General features: G+C 38.4%; 1 protein-coding gene across 2 annotated transcripts in view; it reads left to right on the top strand.

Annotated features, from left to right (window-relative positions):
• Positions 1 to 3,962: 3,962 nt before the first annotated feature.
• LOC129362513 (A disintegrin and metalloproteinase with thrombospondin motifs 2-like) overlaps positions 3,963 to 26,890 on the top strand; it is a 120,978-nt gene continuing 98,050 nt past the window's right edge. For both annotated transcript variants that reach the window (XM_055034059.1, XM_055034058.1), the window contains exons 1-2: positions 3,963 to 4,512; positions 8,089 to 8,513. In XM_055034059.1, coding sequence (XP_054890034.1) covers positions 4,425 to 4,512; positions 8,089 to 8,513 — 513 coding nt within the window. In that variant the 5' untranslated portion in view covers positions 3,963 to 4,424. The remainder of the gene's footprint in view (positions 4,513 to 8,088; positions 8,514 to 26,890) is intronic.

Genomic DNA, 26,890 nt, shown 5'->3' with positions numbered 1-26,890 from the left:
CTACTTGTTAATGACGATCACACAAATTATGCGACTGCACATAAACTCTCGCAAACAGTGAAGCAAGACTTTGTTTGAGTGGCTGTTTGTCTAGAAGAGGGATATTATTGTCTGTCTCTCCCATTTGCCTTCAGAGTGCACTTTTCAAGGTGCAGGGCTTGGTATTGCCATAGAAACAGCAAAAGCGACCAGGAGTGAGGGGAGGGAGAGGAAGGTGGGCGGGGGGGGATTTAGACGTGGGCAGGGAACACGGGAGGAGGTTTTTAGGCATGCGTGGGGGGCGGCTGGTCTTCTGGTTTCAGACAGACGAGGAGGACACAGAGACTTGGGAACACGGTGACATTTGTGCCGTGACAGCGGAAAATAAAAGTGAAAAGGGAGTGGCTTTCTCTTGAAGGGTTTCTGTGTGCATCTTCAGCGACATCTTTGCCTGTGTGCTCCTGAACAACCTTGAGGAGAACTGTTCTCTCAGAGCCCAGGTATAACCCTGATTCTTGGTGAAGGCTGACCTCTCGCTGTAAGTCACACAACCCCTTGATGGTCAGTGTTTGTGAGGCGCAGACCTCCAGGTATTACTGGGTTATGTTTACATGTACATGTGTCCACGTTGGCCCAGAACTGTCCACCTCTGTAGATTCTTATTTTCTTTCTCTTTTTTTTCTTTAATTTGACCTTTATTCTACTGCAGTCTCTTCATCTTGGTTAGACAAAAAAACTACAAACGTTTTAGAGAGCAAATTTCTCTTGAATTGTTTCTCTCCTGACTCTTCACACCTGTCTTAAGGTGATTTTTTGTTATGCCTATGTTAGTTGCCTTTTCTCAAACTGTAATTGTAAGGAACTTGCTACACAGCAAGTTAATCAGTGACAATGTTATTTATAATCTATGGCCAGATAGAGGAAACTGTTTTTATTTGGCCATAGAAGCAGATAGAAGCAGTTGGAAGAAACTCTTCTTTTCAATTTGTCACTGTCTTGTTTTGGCTGCTAGCCATATTCCTGCCCTTCAAACTTTGTCATATTACTTTTGTAACACAACCAGGCATGTCAAATATTTTTCATTAGGTTTTTGTTAAGATGTTTGACTGATACAATTGGAAAGTATACATTAGAAGATGGATGTAAAAAGTGAGATGGGCTGAACAATAAAAAGAACTTTACAGATGGGATGAAGAAACAAGAAAAATCTCAGATTACACTCACTTCACAAATTGAATACCAGTTTGCAAATCAGAAAAAGTGATTAATTTATCCATGCACACACACTCAGACCGAGGGACAATTTGGAAAGCCCAATTAACCTAAGAGTCATGTTTTTGGACTGTGGGAGGAAGCCGGAGTACCCGGAGAGAACCCGCACATGCACAGGGAGACAATGCAAACTCCATACAGAAAGACTCTGGGCTGGAAATCGAACCCAGGACCTTCTTGCTGCAAGGCAGCACTGCTACCAACTGGGTAGCACTTTCAATTGGGTAATAGAAAGAAAAAAACCCATATACAATAAAAACGGTAAAATAGTGTCAATTAGCCCACCGCGCTAACTCATATTTTCTTACAGTATTAGCATGTAGTTTAGCACGTCAGAAAGAGGCCCATTCAAAAAGTTTGAAAATTTATGGAAAGTTCTTTTTACTGATTAGCTCAACTGATTTAGTAAAACACAATTTATATATCTGTTTTCAAGGCTTTATTTCTGTTAAGATAATTGTGTGCCTCATTTGAACTCGTATCCTAATTTATTCAATATAATACGGTTGTTTATTACTAACCTGTGCTCTGTATGTCACAAAAAGCTAAATAATAATCTGATTAATTCGTGCAGAAGCAATTTGATTGCATTTGTCCCCATTGTAAATTATGGAATAATATTTAATTCTGTCACTAACTTAAATTTGTCAGAAACCTTAACTAAATTTTCTACCTTAAAATAATATGTGCCTTTTACTGTTTCTTTATTTTAGTACTGTTTGCAGGATATGATTATTTTTATAATTAGAGTTAAGGATTAATGAAGGACTGCTACACGAGCTCTGTAATTTAGAATAACAATTTAATATGTATACTAACTGCATCTATATGAAACAGTATTTCATGAATGTGTGTTATTGTTCTATTAAAGAATATAAAAGTTTCTGTTTCAATGTCAAAATTAAGTTGTGCTTTTGTTAATGAACATAATTACTTATGAATGAGACTATTTTTTAGCTGACTTGTTTAGTAAGTGTAATTGGAAATTTGTTATTTTGGACGCTTTCTCCTCCTGTATATCAAATATAAAATGTAAAAGGAGAACAAGACATTTCCCCAAACAAGACAGATAAAAATAACATACAATTAATAATAATAATAATAATAATAATAATAATAATAATAATAATAATAATAATAATAATTATTATTATTATTATTATTGTTATTGTTATTATTATGAGTCATAATGATGAGTGATACAAATTATGTTGTTGAATATTTACTTTTTATAGAGTATAATATTGTCTACTGTGTTGTAAAATCTGACGGCTTTTAGTACATTAGCAAAAATCAAAATAAATCCAGACTGGATTTTCATACGCCATATTTTAGATAAGTCTAACAGATATTTTTATTGGTAATATGTTTATTGGATCATACGCTTTGGAGTTAATCTATTTCACTATTCAACTATTTGTTTTAGATACATAAATTCACTTAAAACCCTTACGCCCATCACCTGCTTGCATTTTTAATGAGATTTGATGTGACAGACCAACATATAATATCACAAAGTCCAAAAGTACTTATACAGTTTTCAATAATAATATTTTTTGTTTTACAATAAAAATATTCTAAAAAAAATATTTGCTTAATTTTACTCTTTGGTCCCCATAAAAAGTCTACATGGGAAGGAAGTGAACGCGGTACATCTGTTATCCCATTGTGAGACATTGTGATGACAGGGATGGTTGTTCTTCAGGATGCAAAGACAGTAAGTTGAGTGAAGCTAAACACAGAGCAATGATGGAAGAAATCATGTTAGAGGCTGCAACAGACTTGAGTCTGGGAATACAATTTGCCTTCTAGGGACATCTGTAAGCACACAGACGTAGCAGCAACTTTATGGACCTGAGCTAAGCCTACCCAAGTGTGAGGAACTTCTTGTCAAAACCTAAAATAAATTAAGAATCGGTTTTAAGGCTGGCAAATTGTTGGTCATCCTCACACTCCCCATCCAGTCAGTGTGAATTTCAGCTATTGTATAAAAAAATGGATAGAAATTTTGTATTTGGATGTGGAAGGCGGGTAAAGACGTGGCCTTAAACACTTTCAGATGCAACTGCAGTGAATGGAGGTTCCACAAAGTTATGAGTTTATTCTGCTTTCCTAGGAAAACTAAAGAAACGCTTCCCTGCAGCATGATGCTGCCATTGCCAGGTTAATGATTATAGTTGGATTTGATCAGTATTATAGTAGCAGAAACCATTGCACACTTTACAGGAAGATGTATACTGTTTTCATCTAACTCCTATGAAATAAAATATGGGAACAATAATAATTTATTGCTCATGTCTGTTGTCTAAATTACAATGTGCATCTGTGTTTAAGAGTTTAGTAGTCAACAAGGGTAAATGATGTGCTAAATGAGGGCAATGCATGCTAGGAAGGACTGGAAGGAGCTCTCCTTTCTCTGCCTGTAAATTGGACCCTGGGTCCTGCAAATAGCCAGCACGGTTCCCGCAGGCGGCCGCAAGAGGCGCTGGTGCTCAGCCAGCCAGCCAGTCCAGGACGGCGAGCTGAATATTCAAAGTTTATGAAAAGGCTCGCAAGCATATCAGGGACCGCTGGAGCGGAGCGCCGAACTGGAGTTATGAACCTGGGAAGAGTGGCCAAGTTGTAATAAAAAAAAAAAAAAAAAAAACGACTTTAGGCAGAGGCCCCTCTCGCGCCGGAGGTGAGATGAAGCAGCGAGCTGTCAGCGGGCCTGTCTGTCAGTGGGCCAGCGCTCCGTGAAACATCTCCCCATCTCACACACTCACACACACGGGCTGTGGGTGGGAGCTCGGTGCCCGGCGCGAGTGTCAAGGCGGGGGGAGAGGAGCGGGGGAGAGGAGACGTGGAGCGGAAAGAAAAGGAAGAGTTTAGTGAGAGAGGGGAGAGAGTGAGGGACCTCGACTGGAAGAAGGAGAGAGAGAGAGAGACACCGAGAGAGAGAGAGAGAGAGAGAGAGAGAGAGAGAGAGAGAGAGAGAGAGAGAGAGAGAGAGAGAGAGAGAGAGAGAGAGAGAGAGAGGAGGAGAGCTCCGTCTTTCCCGGTGCACTTGGCAGTCTAGTTGCGGGCTGCTGTGCTGTTGCTGTCGTGGCGTGGCTGGTCGCGCCAGGCGGGGGGAACTTCACCGCACTGGAGCCCGGAGTCCCACTCTCTCACCTGCGCAGTTCGGAGCTGCCATGGCTCTCTCGCCAGGATTGACTGTCCTAATTATTCTGCCGGCCTTCCTGCTGCACACCAGCGGCCTTTACATCGCCAGTAGCGTTGGTGAGTACAGTACAGCCAAACGTGGCCAGTGTTTATATTCCGTATCTGATCTGATCTCTCATCAGCGGGGCTCCTCTGCTCTGAGCGCTCCCCCGGAAACTCCGCTCCAAACTGTCCGCTTTTCTCACGCTTGTTTCATCTTAGATCTGCCTTTTCAGCTTCTTTGCCCAAAATAACACAATTTGCAACTTCTGTGCGCCCTGCTGTTGTGCGCGTACTTTCCGAGGGTCCCTGGGCGGCGGAACTGCAAGCAGTGTTGTGATTTGCTCGCCCCCTCCACATCTCCCATCCATTCACTGGATTCAATTCTTCTTTTAGAGAAGCATCACATTTAACGATCACACTGTCGGGTTTTTGCAGGGAAGTAGCCGTAACGTTATCTGATTCGGCCGCTGTCGCATCTATCGATCTGTGACAGGACGCATGGAGTCGGATGTCAGCCTATTGATCACACTATTATCAAATCGTTCCCCAAACATGGAGAGGTCCAAGAGGGATTAAGAGAGTGCGCTTGATTTTATCAGTCAGCAAACTTTATCCATTTAGACCTGATGAGTGCGCCGGAGAGATGCTTGTAAGGAGGTGACACACCTGACTCCTGGGTAACGCTGGCACCACGAAACGGCCTTGGCTGGCGGTGTTTGCGTGTGTGTCAGGTGTGGGGAGCTTCTCCGTGGTGTACCTGTAAGGTCACTGTCACGTGTGAACTACAGATAATAACATAAGAGGATCTGTAATTTGTCCAAAGTAACGCCGTTTTCTTTTAAATGCAAACTATTTATTATAAGAAAGATCATGCGTGTCTGAAATATTAGGTGGGTTTAGTATCGTGTTTGCACGAATGCTTTTCCTTCTTCTTTTTGTAAGTCGGGCAGTTTGACAGTGATGAAGCAGCGTGAGAAAGCTGCAATTAGCACCTTGATCTTGCTCCGGGTTTCCTGTTGTCGGTGGAAGGGGCACAGAAGGTGTCAGGAGCGCAGCGCGCACTGCTGAGGCTGCCGTTTCCAAATGCACGCAACCCGAGCGTCGGGGTCGCCTCTGGGTGCATGGGTGGGGTCTGCTCCTCTCTCTGTATGAAAGGGATACAATCGGGGGGGGGGGATTAGAGTATGATGGTTTCGAGTCCTTCCAAAGTCAAAGCAGAGCCTCTTTCAAAAGTATTCACGTCCCCGGAACCTTTTCATACTTTGTCAAATTGCAACTTAAAATTTGAATGCATTTTACTGAGGGCTTTGCAAAGCAAATGAAAAGGAAGGGATGATTGTAAATTGGATGTAGTGTGATTCATGGTTTTGTATATTTCTTCTTACTAGAAAAATGTGACAAGTGTGCCATGCATTTGTAATCAGTTGTCTTTGTATTAGTGCAGCAAATATTGCTGTAAATCTTTTGTGCTACTACATTAGATTTTTTTTTATCCATTTCTCTTTTTTGCAAAATAGCTTAAAGTAAGTAAAATTGGATGGATGAAACAATAAATAAGTCTTTTTATTAATTCTTAATTGGATTTATGTCTGGACTTTGACTAGGCCTTTCTAAAAAAATATATATATATATATGTCCTATTATCCACTTTTCCTTGTGGCTCCATATTAGAACAATGTCTTACCTGACATTAAATGTCCTATGCAGACTCAAGTCTTGTTTTGGCCTTTTCTCAGCTTTTCTTCATTATAGTTCCACCCATTTTTCCCATCAGCACTGACCAGCTTCCCGAAAATGTCACCACCTCAAAATAGCGTCTGCATGATTCTGCCAACGCTTTGCTTTCATGTGGGGATGATGTGTTTTCAGTGTGACGAGCGCAGTATTCTGTTAATGTGTGGTATACAGGACAGAAAGTCCAGTTTTCCAGTTTGGTAGAACACAGACCTTCAAACAAACACTATGTTGAGTCTGTCTACAGCACAAACTCGAGCTACTTTGACAATGTATTGGCGGTGAAGCAGCACATAGTTCACTTTATAAATCACCAGTTATAAAGTGTAAGTAGTGTGATTTCTTTTGATCTCATTTTGAGCATTGGATTTCTGCACTCTTCAGTACATTGCAGTTTGCTTCCCCCACCGGAGCTATGAAACTCTGCAGCTCCTCCACTAATACTACAAGCCTCTTGATTAATGCTCTTCTCACCTTAAGAGCGTTGTGAGTCTGTTTGTTCACCAAAGTCATCCAACAAATCTGCGAGGCATTCACAGGACAGCTGGCTTTATTCAAACATTTGATGACACACAGATGGACTTTGTTTCCTTCTAGTCAGATCCACTTGGTTTTATTTGGGGAGATCAGAGTAAATGTGCAACCATTTTTAAAATGTTTTGTTTAAAACAAGTAAAATTATGCAATAGTTTGTTTTGCTGTACTATGTAAAATCACAATAAGCTACACTGAAGCTTATGGTTATAACGCAACTAAATTTGACTAAGTTCAAGATTTAGGAATTACAGGCATACTTTTAAACTAATGTCTAATCTTGTAGCCTTTGTGTAAATGTAATGGTATCTAAATAGATTGCCGTGATTCATAAATTAAAGGGCATAAACCACAAATGAATATAAAATCTGTTCTGTATGACACCTGCAAACTAAATTGGTAGAACACAGACCTTCAGCATAGGGACACATGCATGTCTGCTGTAGACAGACATAACACTCAAAAAACATAATCAACTAGACAAAGAGGAAGATGTTCTCTGCACACATTTACAACCACTCTCTTTATGTCAATAAAAATATGGCTCAGTAATTTCATCTTTCTTTCTAGAGAATTTTAATGACATCTTCACTATGTATTTCATTTTTCAGTTTTACAACATTGAGAAATGTGCATGTAAAATTAATAACATAATACAACTTTTAATAGTTTAACGCTTGATCTTAAATGCTATATATTTTCTATATAACTTGAAGTTGTAGCTAATTTGATCGATGACTTTCGGAGATTAATAGCTGCTCCAGAAATGATTGTGAATCGGTATGATGTAAATAAACTTGAAGATGCTCAACTGTCACATTGATTGATGCACCTTTTGTCAAAACCCTCTCTCTGTTGTAAGCTGTTGGACTTTGAGTTTAGCTTGATAATTTTGGTTTTAGAATTTTACTCCTCTGTTTTTGATTACCAGTGTTACTCTTTTATTTCAGTGCCTGAGTAACCTAGTCTCTAAAAGCTGTTCCCATCTGTTCATTCTTTCATCTGAGTAGCATCAAATAAATACTTCTTGGTTCAGGTACTCCATGTCAGACCCTCTGTTGTTCGCACCCTGCTGTTTACAGTCTGTTCCTGGCTAATAAGTTCTGGTAATTTAAGTCATCTATATTTCCACAATGCTTCTGCTATCCTGGTTTCTGCAAGTGGATCATCATCTACTCCCAAAACATAACAGTGTACAATTCCTTAATATCTACCTTTTGTAACTTTTATTGTTTGATTTCTAACTTTTTTATTACTTGTCCTATAACGTTCTTGTCCTTCCCCATCCTACTGTTCTTCTCTGTCCTCTTCACCCAATGACATTCTTTACATCTTTCTTCTGGATTTATTCCCTGATCCAACACCGTTTTTCCTTTTCCCCAGACTCCCTGCAGCACATCCTGGGGGACTATGGACTGGTAAGGCCGATCCGTGTGGACGCAGAGGGCCGTTTTCTGTCACATGCCGTCTCGGGTGGTCGCGTGGCAGCGGGGCAGTCCCGTAGGCGCCGGAAGAGGGAGGTAGGAGAAGGCAACGATGAGTGGGAAGGATATAGAGGAGGTGAGGAGAACAGAGAGTACCATGCCAGTCAGGAGAGGCTTTACTACAATGTCACTGTCTTTGGCCGGGAGTTCCACCTGCGCCTGCGCCACAACGCCAGGCTGGTGGCCCCCGGAGCCAAGATGGAGTGGCATGACGACAGTGACAGCATCCGGTTCTCTGAGCACCTGCATGACGAGTGCCTGTACGTGGGGGACATCACAGACACACCGGGAGGCGCCGTGGCTCTCAGCAACTGTGACGGACTGGTGAGTGGACAAGCATGTGTGTTTCGAGTGGATGTGGGGCTCGCCACGAAAGCATCTGGCAAAAACATGATGTGACACAGGAGAGCGCAAAATCCATCCAAATGGATTGGGTTACTCTAGGGCTGCACAATACATCACAGGTACATCATTAAAACAGCAACAGGAAGATGAAGTGATAAGGTGATCAAGTCATTTAGAAACTACAGCTATCCTGTGTCAAGGCCAAAACAACAGATGTTGTTTGGAAGGAACTTTTTCAATGAAAACTTGTTCTATAAATCTAAATGATATTTTCTTTTTTCCAGTAGCTGAATTGCACACTCATTATTTAGGGACATTAACACATTTTAATTAATCTTTGTATTACTTTTTATTAATTATTCATCTCAAGTCATATAGTTGTCATCCACCAATATTAATGCATATTGCATGTTTTCCAGAGGTTTCTCTGTGGTGTGAGCTCCTTCTCCTGTCACATCCACTCCTTACAACTCTAGACCTGCCATGAGATAAAGCTGAATCATGTTTTAGCCTCTTCACAGTCTTCTCACTGTATGGAAGGAGTTTTCAAAGGACTACATCATTATTTCTCTAATAATCTCATATTAAGCATAAACAGGTACGAGGTTCTTATGGTCACTTTGAACAAAATTGCCATAGTATCACATTATTAGCCCAGAAGTCCAAAACAAAAAGGAATAATGTAATTGCTTTTATTTAATACCACAGACAGGTTTGCTGGGATATTGATATGTCTTAAGAAATGTAAGCATTTTTTTAAACATCCTATTATGTTTTTTGATGCCCTCCAACTTTGTGTTCTGTGTGTGTGGCGTTGGAATCAAATACGTGGAGCATTAACCTGCATCGGAACTTTTTTTTGCATTGACATCCCTGTGTTGTATTTTTGTTTGATCCACCCTGGAATGAAATTTGAAAGCTTTTCGTTCGCCATCTAGTGGGCGGATGATTTTTGTGAAATACTCAGAAAGTAGGCCATGTCGTCAGTTTAACTTTCAGTTCCAATCATGGTCTCAATGACAGAAGTTATGCATTGTCCTGAATGAGATTACATGATTGTTTTTTTCTTTATTGGGTCTTTGGTGCCGTGTTTCAGTAGCAGATGTGTAATTGCTGTAGCAGCTTAAATCACACATATAACACATGTTATATTTTTGCCACTTGATGCATTATACATGGTGTATCTGTATGACGGATTCTTTAATCATTTTAAATGAATTGGCTAATGATCAAATAGTCAAATGTTTTTGCATCAAATGCATCCAAAATTGATGTTGAGTGATTTACGTAAGTTAGCACGCCTTTCTAGACAACTGAAATGCAAGAACAAAGATGAAATAGTGTGATGGGCGCATTAGCAAAAGCGATGGGTGACACTTCTTTAGTTCCCTCACTTTGACTGTCCAGGTTTTTTTGTGACCAGAAATATTTCCAAAAAGCAGATTTAAAACATGAAAGCGTTAAAAACAAATAGTCCCGTCTCAGCCAGATAATTGGTGGTAACAGGTGGCAGAGAGACAATAATGTATTCCTCTACCCTCCAAATTATAGTTTTGAATCCAACAAAAATGAAGGAATTAAAAGATTTACCCAATTTATGCGTCAAAGAATGCGTTGACGCATAAATTGGGTGAATAATTAGGGGAAATTTAAAAAAAAGAGTGAATCAGAATATATGCAGTCTCAGCTTTTTGAGTTGTATTTGGCTTCATTTCGATGCAAGCAGAGAGAGCAAAAACTATCGGTCCAACAACTCTCGGGATTTAAACTGCCTCCATGAAATATTTTGTTGCCCAACAGTTGCTCAAATAACTTTTAATAGATGGAAGGAGAAAAAAGGAAGGATACGGCAAACTGTTGGTGAATGACTGTCAGTGAGAGAGCGAAGTGAGATGTACACAGTGTGAAGATTGTGCATAGGAACTGAGATGAGAAGATGAAGAGAGACAGACCCAGTGCTAAAGGAAGAGGTGGAAGGGACGACAGTACGAGATAAGCCTAAGGCAGTGCAGGAGGTAAAAGGAAGGTAAATATGGAAGCAATATGCAAAAAAAAAGGAGTATATGTACAGGAAATGTTGAGTTTGGGGAAGGAGGGGTTGATCCTCTCATTAGGGAAATGGTTCATTAGTCAGTCAGATCAGCCCACCATTGAAGCTGAGCGGCAGCAACTGGATCCATTTAGGGTTGAGGACACTGGGGACTGAGTGAGCAGCTGAGAGAGCAGGCAAGAAGCCAGAACAGGACTGGCCTGACATGCCCACTTAGCTTGATACCAGCCAGCGGCACCTCACCGCTGTTGCTTCTTGTTCTGCATTGTCCTTTCAGGCCTTATGGGCAATGTCTGGAAAAGCTTGCTGCTAAAGCAAAGTTGTAGCAGATCACAGATCCGTCAGTACCAATCATGAGTTTGTTAACTGCACTCTTGTTCCACATATCCAAAGGATTTATCAACACATGTAAATTTCCTGTCATCTGCATGCGGGAACAGGCTCGGCTGAGTATAAATGTCTGTCCAGATGCATTTTTGAGAGGTTATGGGCACGGGGAAAAGGACCAGGCTTCACTACTTCAAAAGCGTGTAACATCTTTGAATTCAGGATGTTGAGTAAATCAAGGATTTAAATGTTTTGTCAGCAGTTTTTGTTTGTCGTCTGTTGCATGTTGGCTGCAGGGCTTTAGAGGTTGGCTCATGTTACGGCGGTTTCACTATTTAAACATGAGGCTGGCTTACCTAATGCCAGAGCACCTCCGATTTTAACTATAAATTTTAAATTCTTTAAGAGCAAATATTCCTGGGCAGTGTAGACGTGTAGAGACACAGTTAAACATAACGGTTCCTCATTCTTTATAATTGATTTTTGTCTCACTTTTAATTCCAGGTCATTTTATTACCAATAATTACTTGTGTTGTCTGTCTTTTTACTTTACTCATTAATTTCATTTTGGTCATTCGGTTGTGTTTTTCCAGCTCTTAAATGTTCAAATCACGCTTGGCTGCATGAAAAGTGCTCTTGAAACATAGCTGGGATGGATGAATGGATAAAAATGAAGTGCTCCACAATATCTTATTTATAAAGTTGAATGGATTTGATTCAAGTTTGTAGCAATATTAAGGAAGATTGTGTTGGCCAGGACTCTTGCTTAAATGTGTTTTTTCGGTGGTTTAGAAAAAACTTTGCTTATTTGGAGTGATGTTGGTGGCTCCATACAAATCAGTGAAAGCTTCTGAATGTCTACAATGTATTATTCAATGAAGGTTTATGCATTTTGAGTAGATGAGATGAGAAGCAATATATTTCAAGGTTAGAAAGGGGAAAAAAAGCTACCTTTTAATAAAGGACAATTTAGTGAAGTTGTGTGGTTGTGAAATTGAGGAAAGTTAGTCTCAGATACATGGAAACAAGAATGAAATCCTAGAAATCGTTTCTCATTGCAGACGGAAGAGGATTAGTGAAGAGAAATTGGACCAAAACAAGGATCTGAATTCCTGAATTCCTTTCGTCTCTGTGTGTTTGTTTAGGGAGGCTGTTGATTGTTCTGGCCTGATTCTGTGCACATTTGGGTTTGTATCTTCTGTCGCAAAGATTGGATCGATGGCTATGGTTATGACAACATTGCGATTTATGTTTTAATGACAGACATGTATTTTACTGTGAGATGCATCTCGACAGGCTGAAAGTGACGCTTTCATTTTCACTTCAAACATTTCATCTTTTTATCATTCCACTCCTCTAAGGCTTGTGCTGCTTTGAAGGAACTCTGTATGCTACTTAAAGTTTTGCTCCATGTCCTTTTTGCCCAGTTTCTGAGAACATTTCCTTAGAGCATGTTCCTCAAGCTCATTGTTAAGTTTTCTCCATTATGTAGTCGTGACTCTTCGAGGTAAAGTATCCTTGAAGAAGAGAAAGCACACGAGATGCTCTATTCAAAGACATATGTATATTACTCTATTTTGATTTATTATGAACTCCAAAGTATTTCACCTGATATAAAAAAAAAGAATAAATAATGAGTCAAACACAAAAATTGAATAGGCAAGTAAGTACTAAAGTTACATGACTTACCTCTTGAATTTACACAGAATCATCTTTTACGTTCAACTCTAGAATAAAAATTTGGCAGTTTATTCATACAGACTTTGACAGGTGAAATGTGTACATTAAAATAACATTTTGTTGCATTTCCATATTTTTGAGCTGAACAATTTTGAGAAACTCAACATTTATTTTGATTTCAAACAATCCAATGTGGAAAAATCCTACATTAAGAAATTGTTGTTTGAATCGGAAACACTGGTGGAACAATTACAGATACTCCTAACGATCCTGAGGCATTTTTTAAAATTCATATCTTTTGCATCATTTGAAGTTAATTAGCCGATTAGCTTCTCTTGAGCATAAATGACACGGCACACACCAAGTCACTAAAACACTAGAAAGAGGACCTATAATTATGTTTCCACTGAGTCAGGAGGCTGGTCAAAGGGGTTAAAAGAAAACACTGATGCTCACTCTAAGAGAGCCGAAACGATCTCCTTGTGGTCAACAAGTTTCCATAAAAACCAACAGAAAATATTTACAAGTAGAGCTGTTCTGTGGGAAGCTAAGCAGTTTTGTCTCACCGTAACTTTAAAAATTATGTAGCTTTATGTTATTAAAGCTAAAGTTTAATCAGTGACACTTTTATAACAAATTTATGTCAGATTATGATTTCTTGGTCAATGTCAAGTTGTCATAACAAAGACATTTTGAATAATGTCAACTTTGTATTAAAAGTGTCATAATTTACTGAATGAGACTTTATGACAACAGTCACAAATATTCATTTAGACTTTTTCATGTTCATGACGGGTGTTATGTCATGTTTATGATGGTGTCATGACAGTCTTATTCACAACCTGTCAAATAAAGTGTTACCTTGAATGTTTTGTCTAATGAATAAATATTTTGAAATTAAAGTGTAGCTTATATTACATTTCCTGTATGCACTTATGCTGCCGCATGTAAAGGATGATGTTGTTTAAAGGCATTTTGTGCACAACTTTACCAGAAGAACCTACAAAGTAGTCCACTTCTGTATAAAGAAAATTGTTCTATTTCTCAGTGTCTTATTCGTTAGATATCAACCTGCACTTTGAGGACTCGATGTTCTTTTAGATGCACCACAGTAATCAGTAGATTCTGAGCATTAATGTTCCAGTTACAGTGTGAACATAGAGTCTTACAGGGAAATGAAGGACTGCACAAATCAACAATGGAGAGGATGGATATCTTTAACAAGGTGTTTCATAGAGGACGTGTGTTACCACTCATCTGCGGTTTTGCAGCTGCAAACCAGGTGGGTGCACACCTGGATGATTAAATACTGCTCTGGTGCAGATATTTGCTGCTTGTTGCATCCCTAAATAAATGCACAGTATATGTGCAACACAATTTCAGAAATCAAAGCTACGTGCACACGTCTTGTTGGATTCGCCCCTCAGTTCCCCTTGTTCTTTCTGTTTCTTGGCCAGCAGCAAAGCAGAAGGACTCTCCTAATGATGGTATTAAAAGAGTCAGGAAAATGACAGAGAAGGTGAAAGACAAAAGAATGTAGGAGATAGCTTCTTGCTTCCTCACACCCACAGATTCAGAGCTTCAGCAAAGAAAAAAAGAGAGAGACAGCGAGAGGAGAGACAGTGTTCCTTTATGAGCACTCTTTGTCTGTTTTTAGCAACAGCTCTTCTCCTGTGCAATGATCAGACAAGTGCTGTTCAGGGTTAAGGGTATTGCCCATCATCTATGCAGAAAGTTTACAGCTGTCAAAATTGTTCAGTGGTCTTTCAATAGCATGAATTATCTCAAGTTGATTACTCTTTAGCCCTTATTCCACACAGGTGATACTCTTGTATTCTTTTCCTTGTTGTGAATTTTTTGTGTCTGATTAGCACACAGCATGGAGGCTGGAAAGCATCACTGTGACTTTGTGCTTGCATTGAAAACACTCTGACATAAATGGCAAAGAGAAATGCCAAAGAATTGACAGGTTGTTTATTGATTCATTTTCTTTGGGTTGGAATCATTGTTTTTGACTCGTTCCACACAGAAGCAGCCCACTCAGTGTTTCAAAGATTTCCTGGAGCATACAGACCCTGAGGAAGATGCTGCCTATTTGCTAATGTCACAAAGATGGATGAGGCCAAAATTTTCTTAACTCCTGTCTAAGACCGTACAGGTACAGAATTTATTTTATGCAGAATATTTCATAAATCTTGGATTCCATTTGTTTACTGAATGTTTCCAGTTTGGGTTTGAGCAAGTGCTGCTTCATATAGGGAGCCTTTTCATTCAAGTTAAATAATTTGAATATTTCTAAATTATTATCATTAATAAATATTCCATCAAACAAAATTAACATGAAGCATTTTTTTGCTTCTTATTAAGTTTTACTTTAATTGAAGATTTATTTATTTTACTCAAGCCTTAATGGGACGCACCCTCTCACATTACACTCTCATGCAGATGTTTTGAATTTCATTAAAACTCCACCCCCAAATTTGAATACAAGAAAATGAAATAAATAAGTGTTTAATTTACAAACTCTGATTAAAAAAAATATATATATATTTAGTATTTTTTTTTATTTATAGAGACATTTATTTAGTTGGAGTATTAATCATTTCTAAATAACAGTATTTATTCATTTGTTTAATTTTTAATGACAAGGATCCTCATAGAACTTAATGTGTGTGGTTATTAAACTACTTGCAACTTTAATAACCACACACATTAAGTGTGTGGTTATGTTTATTTTTTTTGTTTATTTTTTGTTGTTAAAGATCCTCTAAAAGTCTCCTTTCATACACTTTAGCACTGAAGACTCAAATAGGGAACTCCTTGATAACAATCGCAAAATAGTTTATGTTGATGGGCTTTTGCCTTTTCATTTTGTAGCAGATGCATAGATGTTTGGTCAAATCAGGACCACATTCTCTTAGCTTCAAGTTTTAGGTATATAAGCTTCCACTTAGTTTGTTCTTTGGTTTAGGTTTGACCCTAATTATAGCACTCATTAAGAAAAGTGTTATTTATATCTTGATTTATTTAACAGTGTTAACATTGACCTGCAATTATATTTTCTTTTACTCACTGCACTTTACCGGGGTTGTAAATGCCTTTAGCAACTTTAACTTAATTTTTAAATTGGAGCGATTCAACGTTAGATTAATATGCAGTATGAGTCTGGTCAACTAAACGTTCTTGTTACCAACTCAACTTGGCATATCTAAAAGTTCACTATCATCTGAGCCTGACCAGATGTCTGCAGCAAAGTTTACAGACTTGCGCACTTTCCTAGCGTATTGAAGAACTTGTTCTGACCGTTTACTTGTGGTGCACTTAAAGGGAAAGTACATTTTTAGTGGATCATCGGCTGCACTAAAATATAAACTGTTTTTTTATACGATTACTTAAGTATTCCCAGAAACAAGTTAACAAGTCAAATTTGCAATATGTTTTAGATCGTGGTAATGGTGGTGTGAACTTATACAAATATGTGTTTGCGATCCTACAGAAGGGCTCACTGTGAAAAAAATATAACTGTTTCACCTCTATGCAAATATCAATGATGCAAGAGTTACTATACTTGATTGAAAGCCTAAAATGATACGAGTAATTTTGCTGTGTTCTGTTGATGCTTCCTGTTATTGACTGAATGTCTTGCTCTCCAATAACAAAAGCGAGTTGGATTGAAATTTGCTAAGAATCTGCACTGAATTTATTTTGATTTTTTCAAAGATTTACAACATGATAAGGTAATGAATATAATTATCTTATTTAGTGCATTTTACGTTTAGATAACATTAAATATTAAATTGCCTTTCTCAACCACTTGCTTGCATGTCTGCTGATATGTCAATCATGCCACAGTTTATAGATGGAAGTGAACGCCAAATCCTTTAAAATAATCAGAATCACAATAAAATGTGTCAGTGCCACTTGCCCCAGCCTGCAGCCCATGGAGCACGCTCAGTCATTACCTCCACATTAGGAGTTAATAGAAAAGGCAGCTGTGTGCCGAGCCAAACCATGTATCCATCCAGCCGACCCAGCAGCTAAGCCTGGTCAGGCGTAGCAACTTTGGGCCTTGCAGTGTGTTATTTCTCCCTGGGTCACACGATAAGCAGCTCTCAGCTATAATCAGCTCAAATTGAAATGATGACATCAATTATAGCACAACACATAGCTGTTATTGACCATAGCCCTGCCTGACTGTAAAACAAACCAAAAAAAAGAAGACCAAAAAAAAAAAAAGTGGAGTGAGGCCTGCTGGAGCCACAGGGCTGGAGGGAGAGCCTGGTACACTGGATAAGAGGCCAGTGTACGGCATGAATGAAGTGAGGAAGAAGGAGAGAGAGAGAGAGATACCCCCTAGTATCTGATTGCAGTGTAGCTCTACTCAAACATACAATTACTCAATCTGGAGCTATTATCAGAATCAGAGGAAAAGACAGAGAGAGCGCGAGAGAGACATAGAGTAAACTCATTCTGAGGAATGTTACACTGAGCAAACGAGTGCTTTTACCAGAGCTGTGATTACTGCCACTCAGTCTATGCACTTAACCAGCCCCCTCGCCGCTCTTCCTCCCCTCGCTCTCTGTCATTCACACAGGGCTGCCTCCGTTTATCTGAGTGCTTCAAATAATAGGACTCTCTACAGAAAATAGAGCAGTGGAACCCCAACAATTTAAGGGAAATACCTCTGTGATGTCATAATACAAGTGGGTTATTGTGGGTTATTGTTACACTCTATGCTTTACAGCTGATGTGACGAGCGAAAGTGATTCTTTACTTAGGTGGACGAATTTATTGATTTGGACACTATCAGTCATACACATCATAAATTTGGCCTTTACAGAAGACAGCCATAAAATGTCCAGATTAAACTTTGCTTGAATCCAGATAGAAAACAAAACAAACATGTTGTTTTCTATGTTATGTTTTTTCATTAAATTATCCTCTGTTCATTAAAAAAAAATGACCTTTTTGGCCTTCATGTAAAATACTATGTTTGGTGAAAAACTAAAACGTTACGTAACCCTGAGTACAATCTCATTACTATGGAACATGATGGTGGCAGCATCATGCTGTGGGGATCCTTTTTTCTCTTTCCAACAGGACAACAGCTGTTAATATACAGACAGAGTCGCAAAGGAATGACATGTATTTATGAAGAGTGATTTTTTTAAGTAGTATGAATCACTAATATCTGAGGGCCTCACATCTGATCCTCTAGTGAGTAACAATTCCTCTAGCTGGAAAATGCGTAGATACAAATGTAGATAGTTCATACTTATTTTTCCTTTAGTTCTCCATCATTGCAAACTTGTCTCACCAAGCATATAGTGATGTACATAAAAAGTAGGGAAATAATTTAGAAATGTAACATTAAATGCTTTTTGTGCCTGTTTGACCAGTTCTAAGCATGGGAGTCCCCCGGGCTGCACAGCCATGCAGAGAACTGATCGATACTCGCAACATCAGCAGTTCTGCAGATCTCTGCAGCCTCTGTAGGGCTTCTTAGAAAACCAGACGAGACATCGTCCTCTCATCCCACCGTCTTAACAAGCTGTCTTCCAGCCCCACCTCCAACTGACCCTGCCTACATCATCTGGAGCTTATTTTCCCTCCCGTTTCATGTTTCCCCGCAAAACAACATCACAGAGAGCGTAGGAAAATGTGAAAGGTGTGGACACTTGTTTATAGCTATTTTTGGTGACGGAGGTATAATTAGCATGTACACTTCAAATCAGAGGTTACATCCTTGATTCAAGAAGCTTGAAAACTTCAGTTACTGATTATGGAGGTATGTTATGTTTGCCATCTGTTTTTTCCTCATATGCTCTTTGTACTGCTGCCCTCAGACCGTTATTTGTTTTGTTGTCTCTCATTTGGATTGTCTTCTTTTCTTCTGTTTTTTTTCTGGAACAAAAACATTACACATTCTTTTTGGTTGTGCATAAGGACTTCAGAAATTGTAACAGAACAGGCATATGTAATATATTATATAATGACATGTTGTATCTAATAACTGACACTGTGGGGGCTGGAGTGAAGAAGCAGAAATAAAGACATGGTTTCCTTTGATCAGTCTGACTTATTGTTTGCCAACGTGTACATGGGAAGCTTTGGATACGGCCGTACAATTACATAACCTGTTTGCCAAGAAAATAATGGACATTGTGAGAGAATTTATTTATTTATTTTTTACATGTAAAGCGCAGTGGGATACTTTTTAGTGTGGCATTAATGCGTTCTTGGTGCATCCTCTCAATTATGGCAAGGGAAAGACGGCGCTTAGTTATTAGGAGGTAACAACCAGGCTTTACTGTTCTGGAGCAAGTTTTGTTTTTCCAACTTTTGCTGATTTTGATTTTTCTGTGAAAATGCTATATATTATGGAAGCTCATATCTTTAAACATTGTTTTATCCAACAAATAAATCCTTCAAATTCTGTGAAAGAGATGGGAGTTTTTAAACCACCTGGAAAAGGAAGCAATTGTTAAACCTATCCCCATTTTTCCCTCTTTGAAGCTCCTGCTGTTTTTTTTGTGCTTGTAAAAAGAAAAGCTTGAGGTTTGTGCCGTGAACAAAAGTTTATCTGAATTGTCTGCATTTGACTGGTGGATTAGTAGTTAGGACCGATTATGGGAAAACTGACCCATTTCAAACCTTAGCCAATTGATTGTTGCATCACTAATACTTATAGCGCACATCCTTAATAACATAATCAGACTCAGCAAATCTTGTTGGACTGTATAACATTTTAATTGTCTCTGTACAAAATATTAGGAAATTAGAAGAGTTTCTATTTTAAAGGTAAACTTTCAGAGTGATCAAAGGAGAGCATGTCTTTATTTGTTCCTGCTTTCCAGAGCTCAGCATTGCCCTCATTGGAAGAGACGTTGGTGGTTCACTGGACAAGCTGACAGTCAGTTAAAGAGCTGACACAATGACAAGGCCATCAGCTTCTCACCTACACCCAATTTAGAATCACTAAATTACTGACAACTCTATAGACAGACAGGGGAAACTTGCACTGCATTGCAGCAGTTTTGTTGTCGTTTGTACTGAGTCTGCATTCAGGATTTAAGATTTGACTACAGTATCTTTAAACGACAATAATATGAATATAATATGCATTGAAATGATACCTGGGAAGTTCCAGATTAAAAAACAAAAACAAAACAAAACAGAAAGACAAGCTTTTTAATTGCAAAATCTTAATTATGCATATTAATGTTGGAAATGGTCACATTTACCAACATGGTCAATACAATACAATTCTTTGGTGATAATGTGTAATTTGTGTGAATTACATTTAGGATTTTCAAAAATGCTCAATTTCCTCCTCTTCATCTTGTGGACTGCTATCAAAAAAGGCAAACAGCAGAGCATCCATATCTTTTATTATTGCTTCCTTCTTATTTGGGTGCTTCGATGTTATTTTTAGACCTTTCTCTAAAAAAAAACAGTAGCAAGAAAAAAAAAACACACACACATAATGTCACTCCCAGTTTGTGTCCCCTGGTTTTTTATTGAACTATTCACCCCAACTTTACTTGTTAGTTCTTTTGTTGTTGTTTTTGTACTACTGAGCGCGTTCTGTCATGTATACATGCCAATAGTATCTCTCCGCAGTTTCTGAAACTGTTGAGAAAACCAACGTCTCCAGCCATATCGTGAGCCATTCCAGTTCTGCAGACACGCCGTCCACTGACATTTTCTAAAAACTCCCATCAATCTGTCCTCTTTAACCACTAGCATTCCAAGATGGAGGGACACTCCCTTTAAGATAAAATGCATGCTTCAGTCAGGTTTTATTTGTTGTAGGATTTAGAGAATAATAGGTGATTCCATGTTTTTATTTATTCCAAAAGTTCAAAATATAAACCATGGAACATAAATGTACTTTTCTAAGATTGGTGGCCAAGCAATGTCTTCTCCATTTTGCCATATCTTTTAACATTTGTCAAATTTTAACATTAATCTTTGTATTCACTCACTGTTCTGTTTGGTTTTTGTACAAAGACTGGTAAACATTGTTTTTGGTGAAAATGGTTTGTTTCTCAGTTCTTTTTGCACAAACCTTAAGGTGCAGAAAATATCTCCTGATTTATTCAGAGTGTAAATGTAATGGGTATATATATTTATTTCAGATGTGTTGCTCTGTTCTTAACTGTGGATAGAGACCATCTCCAATTCCTAACTCAGACTACAGTCAATGTTCATTCATATATTAAATTGGTTATTTTTTAATTTAAATGCACATTTACTGATTACTATATTGTTGTTGGAGCAGAGATGTTTTGACACCCTTTTTTTGCATAAAACTTGTTAAGGATTACGTTGGCCTTGTCCAGGAGTGCCAATCATTGTAATAGTGATGACTGGCACTATTATGTACATTATGTATCTTGTATGGTTTACATACATTATGCATGTTTGCTTTGGTATATTTAATATAGTCATGTGTGAAAACATTAATAGAAAAAATGAGACTAATGAAATAATAAATGTTTTAATGGTCCTTTTGTGTATTTTTGGCTATTGCTAAAAGCCAATTATATTTTTAAGGTCGGTTTACATTTGGCCAAAGTTCTGCCTGTGGTGAAGTGATTGACAGCATTGCTTGAAGACAAAGAAAAAAAAATTATATATATATATATATATATATATATATATATATATATATATATATATATATATATATATATATTCATTCATTTATTTTTTTCTCACAAGCTAATATTTTGCCTCTGTCTCTCAAATACGCTGACACACAGTGACACACAGGGGAGTATGGACTTTTTGTCATGTTGCGCACCATCTCCACAGTTCATTTCTAATCCTCTTGCTCCCTTTTCTCCTTTTATTCACGATTACAAACAGACATTTTGGCCCAGTGCAGGGACTCCACATTTCTAGCACCCGGTGGAAAGCTAAATCTGGGGGACTCAAAGCGTGGTTGAAAGAGAAACAGAGCTGTTCAGACAGGGAGCAGGTTAGACGTGTGGTGAAGACCTGAAATGAGACTAGAGAGAGAAGAGAGAGTAGCATAAAAACACTGAGGCTTTCTCATTTGTCCTGTGCTCTTGAGCTTCTCTCCCAGCTGCGGGGTTTTCCCTCTCAGGGCGGGCGTGGCTGCATCTGACTGATGCGATGTGAAGGGACCCTTCTCTGTGTTTCTCTCACTTGAGTGTGACAGAATGAAGCTGTCATTCAGTTGTGTCTTATTTCCCAATTCCTTGCTTTATTTCTTACAGCTGCTGGTTTAAAGGTTTCTTCCAGCACTGGAGTCCATCTAGAATCATTGGTTTGTGTGGATGTTGCATTTGTGAAATAGTTTCTATACTTTCCTCAACAATTTCCCTCGTCAGTGTGTTGCTAAAACATAGAGATAATTAAGCGTTATTAATAAATGCTCCAGGAGAAGGTCTCAAATACCTTCAATTTTCAAGAAACAGACTTCTTGGAAAAGCTTATGTTTTCTCTTAAAGTACGTCAAAAACATTCTTCATCAGCATGTACATCTTGTCTATACTAAATGACGATTTGAAAAAAATTCTCATCTCAGGTTCTAATGAATCACTGTATTTTTTTTAATAGCAAAACAGTTTTTTTTTTCATCTTGGTTGTGAACTAAGGACTTCCTCAGTCCACCAAGATCAGTTCTCCTACGCAGTGTATAGGTGGCGAAGTTTGAGCTACATTGACTGTCAGAAAATATTGACTTTTAAAAGTCACTTTTGGGATTTACAGCCTTTTTTTTCCCTCAGATCCCTGATGTGTTAATTGTGTAAATTGTTTTCCTGTAGAATAAATGTGATTGTAGATAAATGACTTGAACAGCTTAACAGCTTTTTACAACAAAGTGCCATAAATCCAGTTATACACCGCTTCAATTAATGAAGACTACACCCTGAAATCTGAGGTCGGTTACAGGATAATTATGTTGTGTTTTTTTTTTTTTTGGCTGAGGAAAGGTTGTAGTTAACATCTGTCTCTAGAACACGGACATAAAATTTTATTACTCAAATCTGTGTAAACCCATTACACTTTTTTGGCTGAGTATATCCGCTTGTGTAATCAAGGAGGCTTTTGGCTGCACAAATGGTCTGCTTTAACCAGCTACTGTAGCCAATGTTTATTAGACTATTCATGTATTTTGTGCAGTGGATAAAAAATAAGAAAAAAAACATATATATTTTTATTGCAGAATCACATAAAGACTTTGTAGAGGACAGGAATGTGGAAGGGGTTCTTAAATTTCTGGTTCAACGGTTTGTTATTGTTCTTATTCAGTCCTTTATTACGTTTGCAAAAGCATTTGCTCAAATTTATGTGAATAACAGTATTTTTCCACATCTTTCAGTTGTTTTTAAGTATTGTTATAAAATGTATCACTTTCATTTGCACAAATTTTGGCACACAAGAAAAATTACCATTTAACAGGAAGAAAACTCCAGCAGAACCAGGTTCAGTATAAGCAGACATCTGACACCAATCGACGCGGTTTGAGAAAACAACAGATACGCAAAAAAGTAACGGTACTTTTTTGATGTACGAGAACTATCTACGTTAAAGAAGAGTGAAAAAGTCCACAGCAGGAGAAGTACAACGTTTATTAGTTAGCAACATTATCTCATTCTAAAAAATGCGTCACAGCTAAAAAGATTGCCAGGCCAGGTATGTGAGGAGAGAAAAACGCTAAGAGAAAACAAAATTAACACTGGAAATAGCAGCAAATTATGCAGAGTAGTAGAAGAAGAAAGCAGTTGAGTGTTGAGAAGCTTTTAACCTAAGATCATGATCTCTGGTCCTCTGTAGCATAATGTGTCACACAGCTCTGTTTCCTAGCTAATCTGCAGAAATGGGAAAGAGAGGGGAGCAGGCGATTTGAGTAAAGGTGAATGCACATAGGGTGCCCAGAGATGGGTCCCATTAATTTATTTACATCAGCAGGCACCTCTAACACACTGTCTTACTGAAGCCTTATGAGACCACGTCGAGCCGTGGCTGGTTTTTATCCGTGCTTGTTAATAGATCAAGCTAAACAAGATTTGCTGGGCACTGATCCTTAGAGCTTTGGCAGCAGACCAGACAGCTTTGCTGTGCATTGTTAAATAAAAGGGATTTATTTTTGCCTTTGAGGCAGATGTGTTATAATTCTCATAAGTCAAGAAATAACATAAAGAAAATGAGTAATTAATCTAAATCTAGTCATATCCAGAGTCAGAGCATAAATAAAAACTTTAAGCAACTGTCAATGTGACAACCACTGCTTGATGAGTACCTGAGCTAATCTTCTATCCAGGCACAATAAACTAGATGGTTGGTAAAATAAAACAATTTCCAAAACTACTGCGATTGCAATCAAAGGTGAATTTATTTTAAGCTTTTTGCACATCCTACCAGGAGTGTGGATTTTGTGGAAGCAGCTGTACAGACCTGCTCAGTCTGGTGCTAATTCAGTGAAACAACCTATTACACTGATTGCATGTGTGAAGGTAGCATGAAACTGCATGAAAGGTGCTCAGACCAACCTAGTGTTGTGAGACGGTAATTCTTTGTCTGATGTGCTTTTTTTCTGTCTTTTTCCTGCTGCCAAATCAATCATTATCTCGATATTACCCTCTCCTTATTTCTGTTGTACTTTCCCACTAAAGTGTGTAGAGGTCATAACCCCGACTGAGCCACAAGCTGCTGCTACCTCTGAGAGCTCAGTTTACAAAGTTACTCTCACACTCGCTGGAAGAAAAATCTAACACGCTCACCTTTATACCTGCGGAAAGGGAGTTTATGTCTCAATATCGTTTCACAATTCTGATTTATTTAAACGTTCTTGTCTAAAATATGATTTTGTAAATGTCAAATAAATACTTTTAGTGCATCCAACCATAAAATGATTTGACCTACTTTTTAAATGATTTATGTGCACACTTTTACATCCAAAGCCAGGATGTGCCTCACGTATTCATCTATGATAAGGCATTTTCTAAAGGTTTGAGCCGACTTACAGCATATGTGGCATATTGACAATACATACAACGAAGCAGCTCCTGTAATTTTACTGAATAATGGCTTTTAATTTCAAACATTGTTTTAGCATCCTGGACTGTTTAAAATGCTGCTGAATTTTGATCACATCATTGATAGGGAGGAAGGTGAGACTTTAATTTGTTAACCCATGACAACACATGCTGTTGTGCTCCAAAAGGTATCATTCCTACCTGCTTCTTCTTCATGAGTGTTAATTTGTGTCACAGTGAAGACTCAGTTCTTCAGTGATTGTATTTTTAGGCTTGGTTGTAGAAATTCTTTATCTCCTTTTAAGTGAAAGCGTAAAAGAGGTGACAAACTGTCTATGAAGAGTCCTTTTTCAGTGACTAACAGAGGAAAGAAAAAAGAAGTTGTATTTACTTTTTCGTTGCAAATGGCTTTTGATTTACAGCAGAAATGTGTGCACCATCTCTCCTTGCGGAATGCATTTGTTTACTCTCATTTCTCCTCAAATGCTGCTGGACATTACAGCCTTCTTTTTCTTTTTTTTTTCTGAAGCTCATCTCTCAATGTCTAGAAAATGAGGGGGTGGATGAAGCAGGGGTTGGGGGTAATTTGGTTAGGGGAGGTAACTATGAGATATGGCGGAGAAGAAGGCAGGCTTTTTGACACAGCCATTCACTGGTGCTATGCCGTGATGTATAACGGCAATACGAGCGAGCTTGCAGAAAGCAGAATGGCTTGCACAAACTACACAATTGTGCACACGCGCACAGTAAATTGCAAACAAATTGAACCTATAGGCTTTCCTACTACCGGATGAAGTGCCGAGCGCGGGCCTGTGTGCTTTCTTGGGATTAAGGTGTCTGTTTGATCTCTGTCAAAGTATCACATGAAAAAGAAGGACGTAGAGGACATCTCTCAGCAAAATTGCATAAGATCCTTTTTGCACCAGGAACTGAGGTCACTTTTCCTTTTCTTTTAGAACATGATGGTTTAAGTGCTGAAACATAACAAGCACCGCTCATCTCAAAGCAGCAGTAAAAAGCGTCTGGTTTCCTCTCAGACAATGTGATTGTATTAAAAATGTCGCTGTTGACTCTGTTCCAGGTCCCATAATTGGGGGTAATAAAGGAGCATGGTGTTTCCCCTGTGGATGAAATCTCTTTTTAGAAGAGAGGAACGATGAATTGGAGTGTTCAGAGAGAAACGGATGCGCATTTGTCTGTGAATATGTGTCTCTCAGAGTGTAAGGATGCACAAGCACGTATTTATTTGTTTGAAAGTGGTGGGTTTCCCTGGTGATTGCCAGTTTGATAGCTTTCCTCATCTTTTATTTTTCAGCTGGCGAGTTTTCTCTGAGGAAAAAATGTAATAAGTTTTTTTTTTTTTTACGTGTGGCATGTACAGTTTGTAGATTTGGGATTAGAGGTACGTGTTAAATCCTGTGGCTCAGATGTTAATATGTGTTGCTGTGTAGATGTGTCAGCGTTTTAATTGGCACCACAAATATATGCACTAAAACATACACTCATGCATTTATTTAAACACTTGCACTGCCTCAGGCTATCTACACCGTCTTCTGTGTCCCCTAAATATGCTTACATCTGGACTGTATACATCAGTCGATTAATGGTTTTACATCTCATGTAGGTCTGACTTCGCACCAGCTGCCTGCCAATTGCATGCTGTTTCAATGCAATAATGTTTTTTTTTCTGTTGGGGATATCCATGTTAGCTGCAAGTTAACCACTGCTTGATCCATGCTGCAGCTTTGCTGTCATCTTGAAAGTTAGAGGAGCCATATGACATATTTTTTTGTGTTGATATAATTGGCGGCCATTGCCGGTGGTAGTTTTTATTATGGAAACTATGACCGGTCACTATTAGGCTTGTTAGAAAAGAGGCCAAAAAAAAGAAGAAGTTGTAAAGTGTGGACTTGGGCGACTTCCTTACACATGGTGTAAATGAACGCCAGTTTAAAAAATGGCTGGTTTATGATGCCACGGCTGGTTTATGATGCTGAAGTTATTATTTTATTCCTGCACGCTATTACATTAATGGGGTTTTTACTGTTTAAAAAAAAACAGCATTTGTTCTATTTCAAACTAAAAATGCCAAATCTGATCCAATCTAACTGGACGAACAACACTGCTCTGGACAAATATTCTTTGAAACTGACTTTGAAATTTAAGAGATTTTGTTTTGTGAAAAAAGCCAAAGGGGATTCTAGGTTTTCTCTCATTTCCATCTGGCACAAAACAAGAGGCATTTACACAAAGACCGCTGCTGGCCCTTTCCAGCAAAATGCAAG

This window comes from Poeciliopsis prolifica, unplaced genomic scaffold (assembly GCF_027474105.1).
Source record: "Poeciliopsis prolifica strain line A6 unplaced genomic scaffold, Auburn_PproV2 SCAFFOLD009, whole genome shotgun sequence".
NCBI classification, from domain to species: Eukaryota; Metazoa; Chordata; class Actinopteri; order Cyprinodontiformes; family Poeciliidae; genus Poeciliopsis; species Poeciliopsis prolifica.
This window is presented reverse-complemented; position numbering and strand designations above follow the sequence as displayed.